Source organism: Diabrotica virgifera, chromosome 6 (genome assembly GCF_917563875.1).
Source record: "Diabrotica virgifera virgifera chromosome 6, PGI_DIABVI_V3a".
NCBI classification, from domain to species: domain Eukaryota; kingdom Metazoa; phylum Arthropoda; class Insecta; order Coleoptera; family Chrysomelidae; genus Diabrotica; species Diabrotica virgifera.
The window spans coordinates 226,094,788-226,109,753 of record NC_065448.1 but is presented as its reverse complement, the minus strand read 5'-3'; the positions used below and the strand labels follow the sequence as shown (position 1 = coordinate 226,109,753).

Genomic DNA, 14,966 nt, shown 5'->3' with positions numbered 1-14,966 from the left:
TATATACATATGATTATGACCTTTTTTTTTATAAAATGAGAGTTCTACGGCAGAACACTCAAAACATTCTTCATCGCCAAATATGGTTATGTCACTTCTATGTACGTACTCTATACCATTCCTTAAAAAAATTGCTGTGCCTCCATATCCATTTTGCCTGCAAAATGCTGATGCCAGTGAATATCCCACCAAATTATATGCGGACAATTGATCGATGGTTTTCCAATGTTCGCTCACACACATAGCAAGAACATTTTTTTCATCGTTTAGAAATTCTTGAAGAGCATCATGACTTGTTCCTATAGATTGAAGGTTTTGGTGCACTATACACACCTGGTCAGAAGCAATTTTTTCAAGTTGATTATTTAACCTATCTATTGAGGTGCTAGATTCTTCAGGTTTAAAAATTCACTAACATAAAGACCGACTGGCCAAAAATCAGGAGTTAGGACTGTGGGCACGCTCTCTTGTGTTACTCCAATTTTAAAAGAGCTAATGAACTTTTTCTTTGTGCGCAACTTTTCTATGACACTATTTTGAACCCCATTTTATTGCATGTATGATTGCACATCCTTTGCTGTTGAATCGTCAGTGAGACCTGACAAGAAAATCCAACTATAACTAGACACACTGGGGGCAATTTTAAGATTGGAAGTTCCATTTCTTTTGCCTTGAATGGGTGCTGGTCGTTTATTTTTTAAGAAACCCCTTTTTCTTTGAGTTTCCCAACCATCCATATGTTGATTTTTACTTGACGATGATGGAGCATTTTGATTCGTTGTATTATTAATTTGAGTTTGTTTTACAAGATTTTCATGTGAAGACTTAACAGTTAGTCTTGAATCATCAGGTTTTATTGTCTCGTCGTTATTAATGTTTAACACATCATTCATTATTAGCTGAGTTTGTGTCTTCATAATTTCTAAACTAACAACTTGTTCATTTATTTTTGACTGACCTTGTATGACATTCTCATTAATTTTCGTAGAGTTTCCTTGAAGTTGTCCATATTTGTCTGCTGAAGCCTCTTGTTGTTTTGTTAAAATCAAGGTAGATTGCTGTGGTACAACAAGACTATTGTTTTTATTACCCTTGGGCTGTTTTTTGTCCATCTGTTTATCTTTTTGTAACTGATTCATTTTTTCTTCTAGAGATACTATTTTCTCATTCAAAAGTTTTATTAAGACTTCCTTGTCTACTATTATAGTGTTTTTATCTTGTATTGTTGCTCTTAATAATTTATTTTCTTCTTTTAAAGAATATTCTTCTATTGAAGTTGAGGTTAGGTTGACATCACCTTTTTCAGCATGAAAATTTTCAGTAATATTTTCACTGCAGCACGTTTTTGCTCTCTCTGCGCAACTGGAGTGATAAACTGAATTACATTTAGCACAACACACACCAGATTTTACATTTTTGCTACAACCTTTACAAAGTTTCTTTAGGATATCTAAACCGCGAACTTTATCGGCGGCGGCCATCTTAGTTTTTAATGGGGTCGAGATATATCTTACTAGGCTTAGTTGGCTTTGTTAGTTTCTTTAATTTAATTTGTATTTTGGAGCAGAGTAAATTATGATTTGAGTTTATGTCGGCGCCGGGGTAAGTTCTTACATCTTTAATATTGTTCCGAAATCGATGGTTTATTAGGATGTAGTCTATTTGATTCCATACTATTTTACCTTGATGTCCATCTTGAGGGGATTTCCACGTGTAGAGACGCCTTTCTGGAAGTTGAAACCAGGTATTTGTAATGACGAAGTCATTTTCTTGGCAGAATTCTATTAGACGCTCACCTCTTTGATTTCTCTCTCCCAAGCCGAACTTTCCGGTGATGTTTTGTGTCATCTTTTGTCCAACTTTAGCGTTAAAGTCTCCCATAATTATTGTTGTTTCGTGTTTCTTTGTTGTTTTTAGCACTTCTTCTATTTGATGGTAGAATTCTTCCATTTTCTGCTCATCTGCATCTGTAGTGGGAGCATAAACTTGGATGATATTTATATTTACAGGTTTAGCATTCAGCTGTATTAAAATTACTCTGTCTGACATTGGGATGAAGTTAGTCACATATTTACTAATATGCTGTTTCATAATTATTGCTACTCCGTTTCGATGCATATGGTCTTGATTTCCAGAAAAATAAACGGCGTATCCGTGTGCTATGAAATTCCCTGTATTTGGCCATCTTGTTTCACATACCCCCATGATAGTAATGTTTAGTCTGTCCATTTCAGAGAGTAGATTTCTCAGCTTACCGGCTTCATATAAAGTTGTTACATTCCATGTAGCTATTTTATACGGATTCTTCATTTTCATCTTATGTCTGGTGATGTTTTGCTCACAGGGATTTCGCTGGCTAGCGACCTGGGACAGGAACATAAAATTATCTAGGTACAGTAAAACCTGCCATATCCGGATCAGTGTGGCGACAGACCAATCCGGATATGAAAAAATCCGGATATCAAGACCACTTCTCCTTCATACATTCCAATAATCAACACTGTTAATAACTTTTGTCGATAGACACGTTTTATAGATTCTATGATACCTTAATTGATAGGCTGACAGAGGGTTGTCACATTTGGGGGCAAAAAAGACATTCTATTTCGCCATCTTTTAGTTTGTCCAACAGCAGGACTGTCTTTCTCGGTAGATGCGGATGGCAGAACAATCCGGATATTGGGAGGTCTGGATATGGCAGGTTGTACTGTATATAATATTAACACTTTGATTCAAGATTCAAAGATTCAAAGATTCAAAAATTTATTGACTACGTTTACAAAAAAAATTTTTGAATTGTAGCAAGTCAATTTGATATATATAAAATACATGAGATAATGTGTACATATATACAATATAACATATAGAAATATAATTACATTCACGCACATTTACAAAATATGACATCGGAAAACATAGTGAGTAATATTCATGTCCATGATACTGCTTTAAAATGATCGAAATATTCACTAACAGAGTAAAAAGCAAATCTCAGTAGATATTTTTTCAGAATGACTTTAAATTTATTGATTGTAAGGTTTTTAAAATCTATAGGTAGGACATTATATATGTTATAATCAATTGAGTTTTTTTGTGATTTACTCAAACGATATTTGACTGTTCTGATATTATTTGCACCTCTTGTGCTGTAATTATGCAAGTCAGACTGTTTAACTAAAGTATCTGCAGTTTTGTGTGTTTCCACGAGAACATTGTATAGCCATAGTGTTGGCAAGGGCATTATTTTATATTTAATAAATAATGGTTTGCAAGATTCCAAGTAACCAACTTTTGCAATTATTCTAATTGCTTTTTTTTGCAATTTAAATATTGTTAGTGCATTGCAAGAGTTTCCCCACAAAATAACGCCATAGCTTAAAAACGAATGGAAGAGAGAAAAATAAATTGTTCTTGAGGTATCAACACTTGTAACAAGTTTTAGTTGTCTAAGTAAAAATAAAGTACTGGAAAGTTTGCCTTTGAGATGGTCAATATGGTTATACCAAGTCAGTGTGTTGTCAATTGTCATGCCCAGCAATTTTACAGTATTTTTTTCCACATGAGCATCGAATGGATTAGTTGAAATAAATAAATTTTGAGTTTTGGTGTCATTTAGTCTAAGTTTATTTGCTGCGAACCATGATTGAGCATTTGAATTTATGTTCCTAGAATTAGTTTCTAAAAGAGAACGATTTCTGTCAGAAAAAATAAAAGTAGTGTCATCTGCAAATAGTACTGTTTTACAGGGAGCCATAAAATTAAGCAAGTCATTAACATATATAATAAATAATAGAGGGCCCAAAACAGAACCTTGTGGAACTCCATGCTTAACATGCTTAAATTCAGAGAGACAATTTCCGTATCTGACTGCCTGGTATCTATCACTTAGATAAGATTTAATTAGTTCTAGAGGAGTACCTCTGATGCCGTAAAAGTGCAGTTTTTTTAGTAAAATTTCATGAGAAACACAGTCGAAGGCCTTTGAAAGATCACACAACGTTACAGCAGTTTGGTTATGCTTCTCCAGGCCATCCACTATGCCACTCATCACATCTAAGAGTGCATGAGTTGTGGAACGATCCTTTCTAAACCCATATTGTGAACTGGTAAGAAAGCTATTGGTTTCAAAGTACGATATTATGCGTTGCTTCAGAATTTTTTCTATTATTTTACTGAATATGGAAATGATAGAAATTGGTCTATAATTGTCTACAAGATCACGATCGCCCTTCTTAAATACAGGAACAATTTGGAGTATTTAAATCCAGTTGGAAATATCCCGATTGAAAAAATGTTATTAATGAGATGTGTTAAAGGATCAGTAATTATTTCACAAGTATTTTTTATAAAAGAAGCGTTTAGCTCATTTTTATCCAAACAATTTGAATTTTTTAGTGAATTTATAACCTCCCATACTTCTTGTTGAGTAGTTGGAGATAGAAAGAATGAACTCGATGGAGCTGGGAAGTTTTGATAGTTCAAGATTATGTCGTCTGATGCATTAGGAAGGGTTTTTATAATGTTCTCAGCAATTTCAACAAAAAAGTTATTGAAAGTGTCACAAGATAAATTGGTTGTTATATTATGTGAACTATTTGTTTTGTTACGCTCATAGTTAATTATCTTCCAACACGTCTTGGATCTATTCTTTGATGTTAATATTAATTTCTCATAAGCCATCTTTTTCGCGTTTTTCAACTCAGAATTATAATGATTTTTGTATTTTTTATATTTGTTGTAATGTATTGGATTTTTAGTAGAATCAGCACGTATTTTATAAGAGTGCAGATAATTTCTCATATTTTTTAAGTTGTCATTAAACCAATTTACAGGACATTTTTTATTTTTAATAACCAATGTTTTTAGTGGAAAATAATGAGATACTGCATAATTATAATTATCTATTAAAAACGTTGCTAAGCAATCTACATCAAAATCACTATCAAAAATGTTCCAGTCCAACTCTGATAAAAAGTTTCTCATTTTTAAAATACCTTCCTGTGTAAAGGCTCTAGTGCAAACACTTGATTTTAATTTATTTGATGATTTGCTTAACTTAATATACTGTCCACGATGGTCTGAAAAACAAGGTTCAAGGACATTTGTCTCAAACTGATTTTCTTCAAAATTTGTCATAATATTGTCTATACAAGTGGCAGATGTAGCAGTAACTCGAGTATAGTCATAAATTGTTTGTTTTATACCAAAAGATTATGTTATAGAAGTCAATTCACTAATGTTTGGCGTTTTTCTTTTAAAATTAATATTAAAATCTCCAATTTGTATGTATGTATAATGCATAAAATAAAAATATAAACACTACCTAACTGGAAAACAAGCACATATCTTCTTCTTCTTCTTAAGGTATTGTCTCCCAATCGGAGAATGGATATCATCATCACTGGTTTTACTCTATCTACCACTGCTCTGAAGAGTTCTGTTGAACTAAATTGTCCAGTCCCTTCAATTTTTCAACCATAACACTCTCCTTCTTCCCACACTGCTTCCTTCTATTTCCCTGTATTATCAATCTTAGTATTTCATATATATTCCATCTTTATATTTCACTCCCTTCATTATGTGTTCCAGATATTGTAAAGTTCTTATTTTTATTGCATTTATTATTTCTTATTCTTTGCCCATTTCTCGCAATAGTTCCATGTTTGTTTTCTTCTGTGTCCTTCCATATCCGTCTGTAACACCACATTTCAAATGACTGCAGCTTATTTTTATGTGTCATTGCTTCCAGGGCCCCCGCTACCATATGTGCAAAGTTGTCAATGCACACGGGCGCCAAAACAGCGGGTCAAAAATTGCAAAAATATTTACAAAAAAATCAAAAAGCAAAAATTAATTCTAAAATAAAAGTTGAGAAATTAAATAGTTCAGTTTTACTTTGTTTGGATGGCATATGGCATTATTAGTCTTTCTATAGATATAAAATAAAAAATCCCGCTATAAAAATAACAAACACCCATTCTGTAGATAACAGATTCCTAACTATACCCTAATTTCGTAGAAAAATTCCAGACAGAGTGCAATAGTGTGTGGACGGTAATTCTATCTCATCGATAAGCGAACAATTATGTGGCGCTCAAATGATGAATCAACAAGATTTCAAAAATCGCATACCTATCAAATAATTAATTAGACCGAGCTGTATCGTCGCCTCCGTTAGCGAAATTATTTCGATTCGATTTTTTTTGCATAAACTTACTCAAAAAGAGGTCCTTATAACAAATCCACAGGGTGCCAGGCGTTGCCGTTGTTGAAAAATTGTTAAAACAAATTCACAAAAATAATGTTTTTATTTCAAACAATTTTTTAGATCACTTGGGTCATTCTGAGTAAAAAAGTCTCTTGTCATTTTTCTCTAAAATTGAATGTTGTCAAGTTATACGCGATTTAACTCGATTAAAAATTATAATAATTATGAAAGTCAAAAAGTGAATTATAAAGTCAAATCAAAGTTTAAAACCCCTCCATGAAGATCCTGAAGAAATTTTTGTCATTATTTTATTACAAAGCTGTCGTTTTTAATTATTATTAACAATTAGCTCTATAGTCTAGGCTGTATCGTTGCCCACGTTAGTGAAATTATTTCGGTTGGATTTTTTTGCAAAGACTTACACCAAATGACGTTCTTATAACAAATTCTGAGGGTTCCAGGCGGTACCTTGGTCGAAAAATTGTTTAAACAATTTCTCAAAAATAATTTTGTCACTTTGAACATTTTTTTTTAGATAATTTGGGTCATTCTGAACAAAAAAGGTCTCTAGTGATTTTTCTCTAAAATTGATTGTTGTAGAGTTATATGGCCATTTTCGCATTTTTCAAATCTTAAATCACGTATAACTCGACAACAATCAATTTTAGAGAAAATGGCAAGGGACCTTTTTTACTCAGAATGACCCAATAGACCTGGATCCCGCGTACCAAAAAAAAGTTGATTAAAGCTGAAAATTTGTTAATAGTTTAACAGTGTCTTGTCGGATAAACTTTGATGTATGGGAACACTGGAGCAGGGAAAGTTTAAAATGTGGAACAGGTTAAAAATTTGAAACGTCAGACTACGAAAACGTCACATGTATTTTGTCGGACAGAACTTCCAATTGAATTAAATTCTCATGCAAAAATTAGACTGGTATTTATCACCAACTGGGCATTTTAATAAGTCCGACACATAGAACATGTTAAATGACAGGAATTAGGTTGGTGATAAATAGCAGTCTGATTTTTGCATGAGAGTTTAATGAAAGGGCAACAAATCAATTGGAAGTTCTGTCCGACAAAATACACGGGACGTTTTCATAGTCTGACATTCGAAATTTTTAACCTGTTCCACAATTAAAACATCCCGTCTTCCAGTGTTCCCGTACATCAAAGTTTGTCCGACCGTTAAGCTATTAACAAATTTTCAACTTGCTATTAATCAACTTTTTTTGGTACGCGACATCCAGACCTACAAGTTATACAGTGGAACCTCGATTATCCGTCAGGGCACCGGACCAAGGGTATGACGGATAATCGAAAAGACGGTTAACAGAACATTAAAAAAATTGAAAATTGATAGTACAACTCTCAAATTTTATTTACATATATATGTTTTGTTTTACAAGATAAGAGGAATTTTTGTTCATACAAACGAGTCAGTTTGGTTTAAAATATTTTGAAATCATTGTTTTACTGATGCTTCACAGTTTTCTTAATCCGCGTAAGATTGTGCAATCTACTTTATTGGCTTCCTCTTGTCAAGAATACCACTCGATGAATTGTTGCATGTGTGATGCAGCTTCTCTAGCCTCTTTACGCAAATCTTTGTCAGTTTAGTCAGTTGCAATAACATCATCGACATCGCCACCATCAAATTCCGAGTCTGTGTCAGCTTCTGAATCTGTTTCATCCGCCTCTTTTGCCATTTCAATGATTTCATCATCTGTCAGCAATCGATAGCCGTTTGCGTCCTTATCACAAATTAACGATTCGTTTATGTCATCTTAAGTCAACGAAAACAAAACAGTTGATTCAGCCATAACTTCATTTGTTACCGCACTGCTACATTTCAGCAAATTTCGTTTGGCTTATCGCAATGCTCAAACAAAATGAATTGATGACCCAATTTTTGCTTATATTATGTAGTTAATTCAACTTACGTACGGACCCTGACGGTTAACAGAGGTAACGGTTAATGAAGAGACGGATAATCGAGGTTCCACTGTATAAAAAAAATTTGTTCGAAATTAAAATTTTTTTTTGTGAATTTGTTTAAAAAAAATTGCTTAAACAATTTTTCGACCATAGCACCGCCTGGCACCTTGTGGATTTGTTATAAGGGACCTATTTTTGAGTAAGTTTGTGCAAGAAATCGAATCAGAATAATTTCGCTAACGGGGGCGACGATACAATCCGGTCTAAATGGACAAAATTTGAAAATCGAGGTACTCTGGGTTCTTCATCCACAAAAAGGTGGGATGTTGTGGGTGGGGTGAGAAAAAATGTTTTTGGGTGAAGTTTAAACCCTCGTAAGTGTGACAAGATGGTCCAGCAGAATTTATTCAATAAAGCCCCTTAAACCTTATTTAATTAAGGTTTGCTAGGGTGTTATTTGTACCTACAGTGGAACCCCGATAAGTCGGCCTCCGATAACCCGGAAGTCCGGCTAACCCGGATCGATTTTCATCAGATAAAATAAAAATGTTTTCACTTTGACTGAGTTTTTTTACCAAGAAATAAACAATACGTAATAACAACTGTACGTAATTTAGATGTACTGGACATAAGTATTTCATTTTTTTGGCAATTATAATTAAGTTTATCTGTAAGATAAAGGTATTTTATTAATTTTTACCATATTCTCCGGCTAACCCGGATTTTCGATAACCCGGATCGGCCGCGGTCCCGCTTAATCCGACTTATCGAAGTTCCACTGTATTTTGCTTTATTTAAAGCACCTACCTACCTACCTACCTACAAAAACTAAATAAAAAAACATTATCAAAATGCCTTAAGGGGCGTCAAAATCCTTTTTTGCACACAGGCGCCAGTAGTTCTTACGGGGGCCCTGATTGCTTCAGTGTCCAGCTTTCGAGTCCATATTGTAGTATACTGGAGTCCATATAGTAGCAACACAGGTGTTGGTCCAAAATTGTTACGATCAGAGGAAGGACGTATTCTTGTGCTTTCTAGACTACGAGAAAGCGTTTGATCGTGTCCAACATCACAAGTTAATGCAGATCCTCAAGAAGCTTGATATAGACCAAAAAGACATAAGATGCATTGAAAACTTGTACTGGTATCAGGCAGCACAATTAAAAATAGACAATTCTATATCCAAATCCATGCATATAAGAAGGGGTGTTCGGCAGGGATGTGTGCTTTCCCCTCTTTTATTTAACATTTATTCGGAAGCCATATTTCAAGAGTCTTTGGAAGATGCAGAGATGGGAATCAAAGTGAATGGAGTATTAATCAACAACATACGATATGCTGATGATACTGTCTTAATTTGCGACAACATAGCAGATCTTCAACAACTTGTCACTATAATCGGAGAATACAGTAAGCGAATGGGATTAGAGATTAATACCAAAAAGACCAAATTCATGATCATCTCCAGAAACTTGGATGCATTTGAAAACTCCGCCATAACACTGAATACTAAGTCCATTGAGAGAGTGAGCAAATTCAAATACCTAGGAACGTGGCTTTTTGAAGACTGGGCATCGGACAGGGAAGTAAAATGTCGCATTGAGCAAGCTCGACAAGCTTTCGTAAAATTCAGGAAGGTACTGAGCTGCTCAGAGTTCGACCTTACACTGAGACTAAGGTTTACTAAATGCTACGTGTGGTCGGTGCTGCTATATGGCATAGAGGGCTGGACACTCAAAACGAGGGATATAAACAGATTAGAAGCCTTCGAAATTTGGCTTTATCGCCGTATCCTAAAGATACCATGGACGGCGAAAGTCACAAATGTGGATGTCCTTAAAAGAATCAACCAAGAACGTCAGCTTTTCGAAAACATCAAGAAAAGAAAAACGGCGTATTTGGGTCACATCATGCGAAACGAAAAATACCAGTTCCTTCAACTTATAATCCAGGGTAAAATTGAAGGCAAGAGAGGAATAGGACGCAAAAAAATGTCCTGGCTCCGAAACATAAGGCAATGGACAGGGATTACCGACATACAATCACTGATCCACATTGCAAGAAACAGAGAGTTAATGGAAAATGTGATCGCCAACATCCATTAGTGGATTTGCATTTGAAGAAGAAGAATTGTAGTATAGAAAACACATAACATCTCAGAGGGGGGACCTTTGGCGGCAATGGCCGCCGAAGGTGTTTTATGTAGAATGAAAAATTTATTTGAAGTTATCTAAATAATCCCCAAAGAAAAGTTAATTTTTAGTTATAATTCGTGAAAGTGAAGTAGCTTAGTGTTGTCTGTTATAGTTATTGTAGTAAAATTATGGCAATTTATCTTTATTAAGGAAGAATTATTTTCGAGCATGGTTGCTAATGTGTTTGTTCTTAATTAAATGGAATAATGGATATTTGAAGAAAAGTTATATATATATATATATATATATATATATATATATATATATATATATATATATATATATATTATTATTATTTGTAAGGATAAAAACGTAGGCTGTGCATTGCTTCGAGCAAAACTCGCATAACCTACATGAAATGTGCTGGCAGATGCACTTGTATGCAAGCCAAAAAACGAAGGTCTTTATTGCAGAGAATTGTTTTCATTGTTACAAACCCATTTCTGGTTATTTGTGCTCTGCTTTTATTTATTGTTTGATCATCATTATCTGAAATCTAGGTTCCCAGGTATTTGTATTTATGAACACTTTTCTATAGGTACATCTCCCAAATGTTTATTTGTTTTCTTTGTTATTTCTTCTTCTTCTAATGGCGCTACAACCCTTTGCGAGTCTTGGCCTGCTTAACAATGTTTTTCCATTCTGTCCTGTCGGATACTTTCTTTCGCCAATGCCTGATGTTCATGGTTTTCTTGTCTTGATGTTCTTTCATGTCTTTGATGACAATCTATATTTTGTTTCACATGAACAAGACTCTTTAGAATAAATAGCGAAGGCAGAGTTAGTATGTGCAGTGCAACAAATGCTTGCCGACATTCTTTCTGATAGGACAGGCCAGCAATTATCCTTACTATTCTTCTCTGAATACGAAAGACATCTTTGGCTCCAGCACTGTGACCCCATGCAAGAATTGCATAGCTGATGTGTGAATTCACCAATTCACAACCCAGTTCCAAACATTAAAGTTAAAATTTAAAAATTCATCACTGCTGTAAAATGCTTGATTTATGAGAAAATTCTTTAGTTGTTTTCTAAATTGTAAAGTTGGCAATTCAGTAATTTCAGTAGGCAACTTGTTGTAGAATGTTACACCATAAGAGTTTGGTCCGTCTCTACTTCTTTGGAGCCTGGTGTAGGGCAGTATTAAGGCATGCTTATTTCTGGTTTCATATCGGTGTATATCCTCATGTCTTTGATGACAATCTATATTTTGTTTCACATGAGTAAGACTCTCCAGAATAAATAGCGAAGGCAGAGTTAGTATGTGCAGTGCAACAAATGCTTGCCGACATTCTTTCTGATAGGACAGACCAGCAATTATCCTTACTATTCTTCTCTGAATACGAAAGACATCTTTGGCTCCAGCACTGTGACCCCATGCCAAAATTGCATAGCTGATGTGTGAATGACACAGTGCAAAATAGGCCTGTTGTAAAGTGAACTGAGATACACACTCAGAAAGTCTTCTAATCAGAAAAGTTGTAGTTCCTAACTTAGCAACAAGGGACCGTGTATGAGCTTTCCAACATAGTCCTGCATCCAAGTAAACTCCCAAAAATTTTATTTGTTTGTCTGCATCTCCGGATGGAAGCTGTCTTGTTGAAAAAATCAAAGACTGAGTTTTATTGATGTTTAGAAGCAACATATTTGCTGCAAATCATTGTTCTGCCTTATCTTGTGCTTGCTTTGATGCCTCTATTGCTGCCTTATAATCCCAATCTTTGCAGGTAATAGTAGTATCATCCGCAAAAAGAGTAAATGAACTGGTAAGGTCTATCTGTGGAAGATCATTAATATAAATTAGAAATAAAAGTGGTACCAATATTGAGCCTTGTATCCTGTGTAAATGTATACGAATACTTCGAACAAAAATCAATTTTACTCAAATGTGATGTCTCTGTAGATACAGCGTTTTGGCTAAGCAAGACGGAATATAACTATATTTCCTCTTTTTTATATTCATTTTTATGTATCTAATTTTAGTGACTCTATAATATACAGTGCGTTCCAACGAAAATTTGACCGCTCCCCCAGAAACGAGTTTCTTCACAATTTAAAAAAAAAACACTTCAAATTATATTGAAAGGGGGACGAATTTTCATGCAAAATTCATACCCTCAAATGTAACCCCCTACTGCCCCGCATGAACCCGTTTTTTTTAAAGCAAGTGTAGGCGAGTGGCACATCATTTGAAAGGTATTTTATTTCTACACAACCCTCTAATTCTTTTTTAATTTGCTGAATAACTTTAAAGATAATTTTGGATTTAACTAATTTATAATAAATTTAAGTCCAAAATTATCTTTAAACTTATTACTAGGGAGCGGATTTTATGCTAAATGCATATTTCGCATATTTGAGAACTTTACTAAATTTTGCATATTTTAAAAAAACATGCATATTGCGTGCCTATTTAAAAACATTTAAGTCCAAAAAAAATTTAAATTTTTTTAATTCGACACAAAATATGTCCTCGTACGTACAGGCTGTTCTATCTATTAATTCGAGAACTACCTGAAGAGAGACGGCTCATTCACTGCCTTTTCATTTGTTCCTAGAAAATACCCGATCTTTACACAAAGTACTTATAGTACGCCGCGCCGTTATAAAATGATTTGTAGGATGTTAAAATGATGAAGGATGGTTTACGGGGAAATCCGAATTTTATTTGCTTATTATATTTAGTAGGTACCTATAATTCTGGCGATTCTTTTAAATACCCTATTGTTAAGAGAATTTACACCTTTAACCATAGTTTTACGATTTTCTAACGGAAATTGAAATGTTCATGCTTTAGATCATATCCCGTAAATCAGTAAAATTAGTTACCTTTAGTCGGTCAATGGGAATGTTTAGTTTTTGTTTAATACTTCTGTTTGAAAATATTTCAATATGCCGAAAGAATCTAGCCTGGTTTATTCCTGGATCAGAACCTATCCCGAGCTTCATTACAGCAATGGAAACTTATTCTGCAAAGCATGTAGTAAAATGGTGAGTTCTAAGATTGCTTTCTTCCTCTTTTTTCTTTAATAAATGGCTAATATTTGACTGCTTCCTCATTAAAGTTTACTTACTTACTTACTTAGTCCTAAGCCTTTCTACCTTAAGGTGTAAGGCTGGTGGATTTGAATTTGGCATTACAGTCTCCATGTTTTCCGATCTTGTGTTAGGTTTCTTGCAGTTATTTCAATGTCAATCCTTTCTTCTTGACTTCTTTCCTGATTTCACCTACCTACATAACTCTTGGTCTTCCAGGAAACTTTTGTTTTTCCCCTGCACTCTCGTTTCGAACACTCGTTTTGTTAGTCTCACGTTCGACATTCTACACACGTGCCCCAACCATCTAAGTTGTCCATCTACTATTTTTTCATCGATTGGTTCTAGTTTTAGGTTTTTGTCTGATTGTTTCGTTTTGTATTTTGTCTGTACTCTTCAGAACAGGAATCCCAGTATCACTGAGAATAGCAGTGGACTCAACACGCATCAATATAATTTGACGCATTGACTTGTAGTAAATTTTCTGGATTCGTCGTTATTGGTTGTTACTGTATTTGTATTATTTTTGTACATATCCTTTATTACTTCCATGTTGTGCCTGTCGACTCCTCCGTCTTTTAGTTTCTTCCATACGTCCTTTCTTCGGATTCTGTCAAACGCCTTTTCCATATCGATGAAGCATGTATGTATCTCTCAATTCTTATTGATTAACTTCGCACTTACATGTCTTATTGTGAATATTATAGGTCTTGCCTGCTTCTGCACTTCCTGAATCCACACTGTGTGTCTTCTCACTGTGAATAAATTGCATATATAAAAAATAATGTTTTTATTTCAAAGATAACATACGATTGCCGCCCCCCCCCCTATAAAAGAACCCGTTAGAATAGAATAGAACAGAAAATTTGTGGTTTCTCGAAATGCGCATTTTTTGAATTTTTGTGCATATCTTGCGCATATTTCGTAATTTTTTACTGCATATATATGCGCACATTTCATCAAAATTGATCGCATATAAATCCGCTCCCTACTTATTACATAAATTAAAAAAATAGAGTGTCGTGTAGAGAAGAAAATGACTTAACTTTCAAATGATGTGACACTCGACCACACTTGCTATTTAAAAAAAAGTGAGGGTTGATGAATTTTACATGAAAATTCGTCCCCCTCCCATTATAAATTGACGTGTTTTTTTAACATTGAAGAAGCTCTTGGTTTCTGAGTTTTTGGGGGGTCAAATTTTCGTTGGAACAGACTGTATAAATATTCTATTCTATTTTTAGCAAATGTTGATGGTGGACTCAGACCTTCAGAAACAGCTGTAGAAGATGTATTTATAAGAAAGTTTATGGTAGGAACGTGGCAAGGACTCTTTGGTAGTGAAGTTATAATCAAAAGACAGCACAACATTATTAGAATAGCAGGCATAATATCACGACAAATCACACCGAGAAAAATGTATTTTTTGATAGGTTATACGGAAGAATTGCTGAGTTTTTGGCTGCAGTGTCCAGTGAAACTAGAATTACAGACAGTGGCTGATAAAAGGGATGTTGTTTTTAAGTATATTTAAGAATGTAGCTGGTATATCATAAATAATAATAAATGTTTAATAGTTTTATATAA

General features: G+C 34.3%; 1 protein-coding gene across 1 annotated transcript in view; it reads left to right on the top strand.

Annotated features, from left to right (window-relative positions):
• Nucleotides 1-14,966, top strand: part of LOC126886759 (28S ribosomal protein S24, mitochondrial) — a 20,628-nt gene extending 5,662 nt beyond the window's left edge. The window contains exon 3 of the mRNA XM_050653784.1: nucleotides 14,624-14,966. Coding sequence (XP_050509741.1) covers nucleotides 14,624-14,913 — 290 coding nt within the window. The 3' untranslated portion in view covers nucleotides 14,914-14,966. The remainder of the gene's footprint in view (nucleotides 1-14,623) is intronic.